Source organism: Thalia democratica, chromosome 8 (assembly GCF_965202585.1).
Source record: "Thalia democratica chromosome 8, ktThaDemo2.hap1.1, whole genome shotgun sequence".
NCBI classification, from domain to species: Eukaryota; Metazoa; Chordata; class Thaliacea; order Salpida; family Salpidae; genus Thalia; species Thalia democratica.
Window position 1 is genome coordinate 3,458,724 of NC_139172.1, and position 9,848 is coordinate 3,468,571.

General features: G+C 24.6%; 1 protein-coding gene across 1 annotated transcript; it reads right to left on the bottom strand.

The window, feature by feature from the left end:
• Positions 1 to 358: 358 nt before the first annotated feature.
• Positions 359 to 8,692, bottom strand: LOC145842478 (uncharacterized). Its single transcript, XM_082949930.1, has 7 exons — positions 8,461 to 8,692; positions 7,939 to 8,073; positions 7,164 to 7,373; positions 5,570 to 5,694; positions 2,004 to 2,124; positions 1,345 to 1,563; positions 359 to 762 (listed from the first exon to the last, which is right to left on the bottom strand). The coding sequence occupies exons 1-7, from the start codon at positions 8,677 to 8,679 to the stop codon at positions 745 to 747; spliced, it is 1,047 nt and encodes a 348-aa protein (XP_082806056.1). The 5' UTR covers positions 8,680 to 8,692; the 3' UTR covers positions 359 to 744.
• Positions 8,693 to 9,848: the final 1,156 nt, after the last annotated feature.

The window sequence follows — 9,848 nt, forward strand, 5'->3', positions numbered from 1 at the left end:
CTCTTTTTTTTGCATTTATTTAAATTGACTAAATTAACTAATTTTTCGATTATTTAAAATAATATTAAGTTTAAAACAGCATTTATTACAACTTTTACTTACTTTAATAGATTTAAACTTCTGGCAATGTGATATTAACTGATATAAATAAATACACTGAATATGTGCACGCTTATAAAGTTATTGTTTATTTTTAATCAGGTATTTTATAAAAACTACAACTAAAAATTGTAAACTACAAAAGTTTTGAATTTTTTTCAAGTATAGTTAAACTATTTTATACTAACAATTGAATATGGGATAAATACAACAGTCTCTAATAGTTTTATTTTCCAATAAAAAAACACATAAATACAAATAGTAATTTATTGACTATAAAAATTGTCTAAAAATTCCAACGTTTTGGAGAAAAAAACTTAGCACAAGAGCTAATTTGCTAAAAATTTTGTCAAATGTGCATCTTAAAATCCATTTTTAATTTTTTTCAAACCAAGTTAAAAAAAACACTCCTAGAATAAAAAAAAGAAAAAAAGTGTAGTATTTAAAATATATAGTTTTAAAGAAATGTATTACTTAGTAACTAAACTTGAGCATCATTATAAATTATATCTTTAAAAATCAAACAAAGTGTATTCTTAAGATAAATTTAAAACATCTAAAATAAATTAAATATTTAAAAGCTGTAAAAAGATGTGCTCCAATATTAGGTACTTATACTTCTTGGCAAAACTTCATAGACTAATTTTAATTCTTCTTGGAAGTCTAAAAAAATAAAATAAAGTTTAAAGTTACTAATAAGTTAAATTATTATTTATTTATTTATTTATATTTATACTTTCACTTTGGAAAAAAAACTTTTAGAATGTTATTTTTAATTTCATTGATTCTTTGATAACTGATTAGTAGTATGAGTTTCACGAAACTTCTAGATATTATAAACTATTTGTAAAACTATGTTTAACTCAATCGATATTTTATATTAATGAGATCTTCAATTATAATTAATATTTTATTAAAATATACGCTATGGTTTGCCTGTAATCATGCTTAAACTTTGATTACCTGTGTTCTCCCTAATATCACTCTAAACAAAATTCAAAACAATTCGAAAACAAAAGCTAGCTTATAGTGTTGAACTTAGAAACCAAAATTTAAACTAATCATAATATTTTTAAATTTCATAATTTACTTTTTACTTTATGAAAAAAGTAATAACGGGGAGTTTTTGACTAATTGAACAGAGACAATACCTTATTATAAACAATAGTTGTAAACTTGTACCTCGAATTACGTAATACTTTATTTTATCATTTCTTGTCTGAATCGACAATTTTTTCAACAAACTTTAGCAACGAGCTTCTTCATCAGCTGGTTGCCGTCTTCCTCCGCAACCTTCTTGACTTTCTTCTTTTTCTTTTCGCTGGGTGGCACCAAACTCTTGTACTTCTTGTCCTGGTTCTTCTTCGACTTTTCCTCCTGCAGCTTCCGCTTCTCCGCCCGCTTCTTCATATTCCTCTCCTTCTCTTTCAGGAAGTACTCGCCCGATTCGATCTCCAAGTCTTTCTGTTGATTTTGAAAGTGTTTTTTTATAATATACGTGTTTTTAGTATGATATATGTATAAAACTTAATTTTTACATAATTAAAACACAAGTTTTTAATGATCACTTAAATCCTTAACAAAAACTAACACTACTTTAAAGGAGGTCTACGCCAAATTTAAAGAAAACATAAAATAAGTTTAATTATAAAACATTTTTAATGTAAAAAAAAATTGGGAAACTCTAGTCTACTGTGACTAACATGGAACTTTTATAACAATATTTTAAAGTATAAAATAAAACCTAAACCAAAAGCTTAGTTTTACATAATTAAATTAAACATGTATTTAATATAACCTAATTCAAATAGCAAAACTTAGTTAATGCTTCCATTATTACGCTTTTTCTTAATTGGGGAATTTTTTTATAAAAAGTCAGGAGTTGCAAACAAATATTTAAGTACCTTGGAAGGAGTAGGCTCAGGGGGAAACAAGGCTTTTTCCTTCTTGTTCTTCCATTCTGCCTTCTTCTTTTTCGCTTTCAATTTTGTTTGCTGTGACGACTTGTTTATTTTTGGCAGAAACCTAAAGCAACGTTATTTCAAAACTACATCAGTATTTTTGAATATAAGTTATGTTTATTTCAAAATGTTTAACTATTTAAATAGTAAACTACTAATCACATGAACAACTAAGCATATGTCGTTTTGTTACCAATGTTATTACTATATTATGTAGTTGAAAATATAGCATTTTTTGAGCTTCAATAAAATTTTAACAATTATTAATCTGAAGTAGTGAAGATTTATAGTATTTGTTTTTCTTGATTTGTGTAGATTGTGCGAAATTCTTCTATTTATGTGAAAAATTATTTTGTAAAGTTTAATATAAAACCTATATTCATAGTTTAGCCAGCATTTTTCAATTTTTTCATATGCATTTAACAGATTAAAAGTGTACTATTTAGAAAGTTCTAAAACAATATCAGTCTTTTTATTTGCTTCTTCTTATTGCGATTTATTTGTAAAAAATGGTCTTGCAAAATAAAATCTACTACTTAATATAGATTTGTTGATGTTTATCAAATGTTGAAATTAAGATTGATAACAATTTAAATAATCTAAACTAAATCTTTAAGATTCTTTTTTAAATATATATTGATTCATATACTTTAAATAATCTTGTAAAGAAATTTTTTAATAAATTAATAAAACGTTATAATGAAAGTTCAGCACAAAATCAATATCTATGATTAAGATTTTACAGTTTATAAAACAATTTGAAAAAAAAAACAAATAATAAAACAGTTAATGAATATATAAGCTAATCTAGAATCTTATACTTTTTTATATAATTAGAAGCAAAACAGAGAAACTAAGTATTTATAAAACTTTTCAAAACATTAGTAACTTTGTGCTAAAACAACATAAGGTTTTAAACACATGTGCACCATATCCACAAAAGTAATAAACAGTTGAAATATTAGTTTATAATAAATACACATATTTAAACAAAAAACATAACAAATGATTGAATTTAAAAACTATTAAATACTGTTAGGTTTTGTTTTGATAAAAATATATACGATGGTAAAATACTTAAAATTTTTGTTAATTAAGTAACTAATCTAATTATAATCATACTACATACTTTTTTTTTGTTAACAAACATTTGGCGTTTTTAAATTAAAAATATTCCAATACTTGTACATGGTTCAGTACTTTTACTTTGGGTTGCCACTTTTAAAAAATCTGATCTGAGCGAAAACTAGACTGAGTGACATCAAGCAATTAATTAAGCCGAGTTTGTAAGAAAATTAAAAATTATTTAATATAAGTCAAAAAAAAAAGTAATTAGAGCAAATAAATCTTAAATACCTTAAAAAGTTAATTAATAGCAAAAGGACTAGACAAAATCACAACTTTTATGAAAAAAAAACTAGCCTGATATTTGTAAAAAATAATAACAATCGTGAGTCAGCTTGAGTTTTACAAAAAAAAATCAAACTAGTTGGAGTTATTCTGAGTAGCCTGATGATTGTACTTCTTAATCAAGTAAGTTTTCATGACCACAGAAGATAAGAAGTTTTCAACTAAAGTGGCAAAATACATTTAATGTATGACAAAGTACATTTAATGAGATTTTGATTCAAATGGCAACCATGTTATAAAACAATAGCTAAGCACTAAAACTCTTAGTTGTTGATTTTTCTATAATTAACAACTAAAAAAACAATTGTCTTTCAGTTTTCTAAATAATCTAAGTAATTAATTTAACTTGTCTTGACAAGACGTTGAAAGGTACCCAATAAGGTGCAGGACTCGATTACCAAAAGGGCTTTTTCGTGCACCAGGTCTTATTGAAAGATATATAAGACCAAATATTTGAGCGCTTTTTTGTCGTTCAATAAACTTTTTTATTTTGATTGATCAAATTTTTTATTTAAAAAAACTATTTCAATGCCTAATAAATTACACTTAACTTAATAATGCATTTATACTTATTTAAAGTAACCCAATAATATTAAAAATTATATTTGAATTGGAAAAGTACAAGTAAAAGACTAAGTATTTTTGAACTTTATGAGTAAGTAAATATGCATCTAATGAATAAAATTATTTTCATTAATATAAGCTAAACTTCCGTAACCTATATTATAGAATATCGAAAATTTAACTGAATAAAAGGAAAAACGTTAGAATTGTAGTTTAATATATGCAAAAAAAAAGTATATGTTTAGAAACGAGTGACCTTATGTTGAAAAGTTAAATTAAAAGTTTTAATTGTAACTACAGGATGGCCACAGGTTTTTGTTAAATTTATTTCAGGTTTTTGAAAGTACACGTTTTTGGGTCTATTTTTAGTTTAAAGTTAAGTTTAAGATTAAAAAAAAGTGTTAAAGAGTATAACAACATTGAAAAGATACTGTAAAACTATTTTGAATATCATTTTTAATGATAAAAAATTCTGATGATGACAAAAATCATAAGATAGATTTTTGCGAAAATCTAAATTTTATTACTTATCATGTTTTAAGATTATTAAAAATTCCAGGATTTCTTAGCTTAAATTGTCAAATTCCAGGTTTTTCCGGGATTCCAGATTTAGTAACCACCCTGTAGCTATTATGTATTACTTCATTCTACGTAGTTTATCAAAACTTTTTAAATATTTTGAACGCTTAAAAAAAAAAACTACTAAAACAAAAGCCTTAATTGAAATTATAGTTTCAATTTAACACGGAAAAAAAATTACCTACAAACCACATGAGAATAAAAATTTTTTTTAAATACATTGAAATACATTAGCCATTAAAAATGGTTTAACTATAAAAACATGTTAAAATACAAATTTTTATTATAAATGTATTAAATTTGATAATATAAATCAATGTTTTAATCTTAAATAATATGAATGTACTCACTTTATTATAAATGTATTAAATTTGATAATGTAAATCAATGTTTTAATCTTATTCATGAATGTACTCACTTTATTATAAATGTATTAAATTTGATAATGTAAATCAATGTTTTAATCTTATTCATGAATATACTCACTTTATTATAAATGTATTAAATTTGATAATATAAATCAATGTTTTAATCTTATTCATGAATGTACTCACTTTATTATAAATGTATTAAATTTGATAATATAAATCAATGTTTTAATCTTATTCATGAATGTACTCACTTTATTATAAATGTATTATATTTGATAATATAAATCAATGTTTTAATCTTATTCATGAATGTACTCACTTTATTATAAATGTATTATATTTGATAATATAAATCAATGTTTTAATCTTATTCATGAATATACTCACTTTATTATAAATGTATTAAATTTGATAATGTAAATCAATGTTTTAATCTTATTCATGAATGTACTCACTTTATTATAAATGTATTAAATTTGATAATGTAAATCAATGTTTTAATCTTATTCATGAATGTACTCACTTTATTATAAATGTATTAAATTTGATAATGTAAATCAATGTCTTATTCATGAATGTACTCACCTGTCCCAGCTCTGCTCCGGTCCCTGTAGCTCGGGTTTTTCGAGCAGTTGCTTTTTCATCATCATGTGCTTTATGATGTACACCGGATGATTGTTCTCCATCGTGGCTATCACCGCCTTTTCCGCCTACAATGTAATTCATAATATCTTACAATAGTTAATACTTTGTATGAACATTTGTAAACCTAATATTTTGAAATTTTTCATTTGGTGTAAGCTAGTTAAATAAACTATAAACGGTAATAAGGATTCAAATCAAAAATTCAGGGTTTGCCACTCTTTGAGTATAAGAATCTACTCCGATAGACCTTAAACTGGCTTAAGTCATCCTAAGATTTTTTTAAATTGCTTTAAAAAACTTTTTATATCAATAAAAATCAATTTTTTGTTTTTGAAAAAAATTGGGTATCTAAAATATCAAAACGTCGAAACTGGAACAAGTAATCTCATTCAAGATATAAGAAAAAAAAACTGAAGTACAAACACGCTCAAAATCTAAGTACAGGACACGTTCAAAATCCAACCGATCAAAATCAACCCAGTCAAATTCGAGAAGCGCTTACCAATCGAGAGTAAAGGTTTGGGCTAGGGGTAACAGTAAAAATAAATAAAAAACAAGCAAAAATGCAATAAATATATAAAGTTAATTAAAAAACAAACAAATAATAATAAAAAAATCGAATGGATTTTGAACGCGGGTGGATTTTGATATATACGTTAAGTACATTGAAAACAGTTCAAAATATCTTATAACTATCCTTGAAAGTCTCATAATTATAAAAGTTTCGAGAGTTTTTTATAAAAAAACAAACCGGCCTGAGTCATCCTAAGTATATTAAGTACTCTGAGTGTTTGCTACTTTTCTGAGTCTTTAATAATGTTCTTTAGCTTTAAACATAAACACAACGTTTTTTTTTTTGTATAAAACAAAAGCAAAAGTATTTTATAGATTTTAGTATAAAAATAAAGTATTTACATATTTACATTAATGAGTAACTGTTATTTCATTTTTCAAAACATCCTAAAAAAAGCAATTTTCTGCTACATGGCATCCTATTCATTTAAAATGTATTAGCTTTTAAAATGTATCTTACTCAATGTTGAATTACTGTTAAGCTTGACGCTGAAACTTGTAAAGACTGGAAGTTATTGAGGGCAACTGAAGTAGCCTTTGTTTTGTTTTTTTTTTTTTTTCAATCTGAAGCATAATAATTACAACTGCTATATAGAGGCTAGAACTTATAAATACTGACACTTGCACTTTTTATTGAAAGCTTTAAGAAAGCGCGAACAATTTAAGTATCTAAAAGGCCATAAGTGAGGGGGGTATAGCAATTTTTAAAATGTTAAGTCTTATTTTTACATTTATAACAAAGCTACTAGTTGTTTTATTACATTTTTTACAAATTTATATAAACTTTTGAGACAATCAAAGTTTAAAAATTTTTCAAATATTTTATTCAAGTTATACAAATTTAACAAATTTTCTGTCATTCCTGAATTTTTTTTTCCTAATTTTTCAATTTCCATGACTATTACCCTGGTAAACATTATATTTTATAAAAACCAATAGAACTATTTAGAAAACTAAATACCTCGTGAACTCCTTTATGGGGGCCTAACACAACCACGGTTTTTCCTTCTATCACGATGTGGGTTTTTGTTAAAAGCTCCAATGCTTTCTTTGTGTTGCCGTCCCTGCCGAGAAGCCTGGCCTTTCTCTTCGTGTATCTATCTTTGTTTGCGCAATACTTTGCAGTGGCTACAACTGCCATAGTGATTCCGTCCTCAAACAACTGCTTTGCCTGTAAAGTTTTAAGTTTTAAAATCAAACACAGTTGTAGATGAAAGATATATAGTTTGATATTTTTGAAGACAAAATAAGTTAGCACTAAAACAAAGAAATATTATCAGAATTGTGAAAATGCCTTATGTAATAAAATTTGGGCATTCATAAAATGACTAATTAAGAATGTAAAATGTTTCATTTTTAATACATAAATAAATTTAAGAATATATTTAAGACTAAAAATATTGTCATATTTTATTAAGCTCAGACAGAGAAAAATTACTACTAAAATATTTTCATGTTTTTAATAGTTTAGATATAAATTTATCATGATTATAGATAACTAATAAAAAGTCACTAAAAAATCATTTTATGCTTGACCCTGATTATTTTTAAGTATAAAACAACCTAACCTAATTTATCTAAGTTTACTTTTAATAATTACTAGTGACAAGTATTAAAATTGCCTTAAAATCTACTTAAGGTAAATATCTTAACAAAAGCAAGATTAAACTTACTAAGTTGTCAACAGTAATAAACTTAAAATTATATCAATAATATTTTACTATTCCTTTATAAACCTTCTCAAAATCAACTCCTCTAGAAATAGCTTTAATATACTGATGTGCGGATTGTATGGCCCATACATCTTTCGTATCTTTTGTTGTAAAAATTTCAACAATTCCTTGAATAAGATCCATTTCTGCTCGAATTCCCTTTTTAATGAAGACATAATTAATTTAACCAACAATTTATAAAATATATGTTTTCATATATCAATAATACAAAAAAGCAACTAATTTTCGTATTGTTTACTTAATTTCAACGTTTAACACGTTTCATCAGAACAATACAAAGCACATAGCAGAATCACAAAAAAAAAACATAATGAAGTTTCAATTAAAATTGATGATTTTAATTAGCTTTTCTTAAATCCAACTTATATACAATTTAACTTATTTTTTGCTTGTTTGTTCTCGTTTTTGGTTTTATTTTGTTGATATTTTTTTATTTTCATATTTATACTTCATATACATATATTATTCATATAAAATTAGTAGCAATCAAAATGATAATTTGATAAAAATTTTTAATAACAATACCTTTGAATTCAGGTATTGTTCGACATTGTTCCACACTGATCTCAAGTAATTTTCTCTCCACTTTGGAAACAGCATTTGCCTTTTGCTGATGTCATAGAGCCTGGTTTTCGCGCTTTTGGCAGACAGGTGCGTCCACCTGCTTTCGTTGGTGGGGCCCTCGAAATCAGAGTCTTCACCCGAGTCGCTTTGTTCTTTCAATTTTTGCAAAGTCGCTGACATACTTGTTGTTTATAATAAGCCTGCGTTAGCATAAAGTAATAAAAAAGTTTAACAACTAGTTTCAAATTAAAGTTGAAAATTAATTTGTTTCATATTGTTGATGTTACACAGAATGAAACTGAAACCTTTTATAATAAAATATATTAGCAATAAAAAACTTAGATTAACTAAGAGAAGAATATACAAAAATTAAACATAATTAAAAAAACAATTTATATTAACATCTAATGATACACTCTTTTTTGAAAATAAGTACAGTGTACAGCACTGTAATATCAATTAAAGAAGTATAAAATATTGTTGTTTTAAGGGAAGCATTTTATTTAAATAACTAAATAACTTATTTTATTAATTTTTATCTTATTATAGTTTAAAAGTTAATTGTTTTAACTAAGACATTAATATTGAAAGTATTTTCAAAATAGACTATGTTTAATGATATATGAATATTTTTTACTACACAGTATACCTCAAATTTATGATATAAAAAAAAAACTTTTATACACTATTTCTTAAAAATGTCATTTTCTCATAGAAAGCTCAGGCTTGAAAAAACATATTTATTGCTACTTACAAGATTTTAACAAACTAAAAAAGAACTAGTGGGTTTGAATAATTTTTTTTGAAGTTGCTAAATTGAAAATGAAGCTACCAGAATTTTTTACAGATAAGGTTTTTAAAACTTGTATTTATTTTAACTGAAAACTTTCTACATCTTGAGTATAAAATTTGCTTACCTCTGGTCATAAAAACACAAAAATTTGCAAATAGAAAGAAAGCATTAAAGTAAATGGCAAAAAAAAAAAATTTGAAAAGAAAAACAAAATTGGAAATGTATAAGTACATTTTATACCACATCTTACCACATAAGAAAAAAATTACACCTCTAGCAACTCAAATTATTAGTAGATTGATTACACATCATAAAATTGTGCAAAGTTCAGAGTTGCCACTGGTTTTTGAGAAATTTATTCAAGATTGGTGAATTTCTTCCAGGTTTTGAAAAAAACATTTTTGATTCTATTTTTGTTTAAAGTTAAATTTAAGGTGAAAAACTGTATTTAGTAGTAAAACAACATTTAAAAAATACTGTTAACTCACTTTAAACGTGTTTTTTTAATAAAAATATTTTTTATGATTACTATTTTTAATCTGTGTGATATATTTCT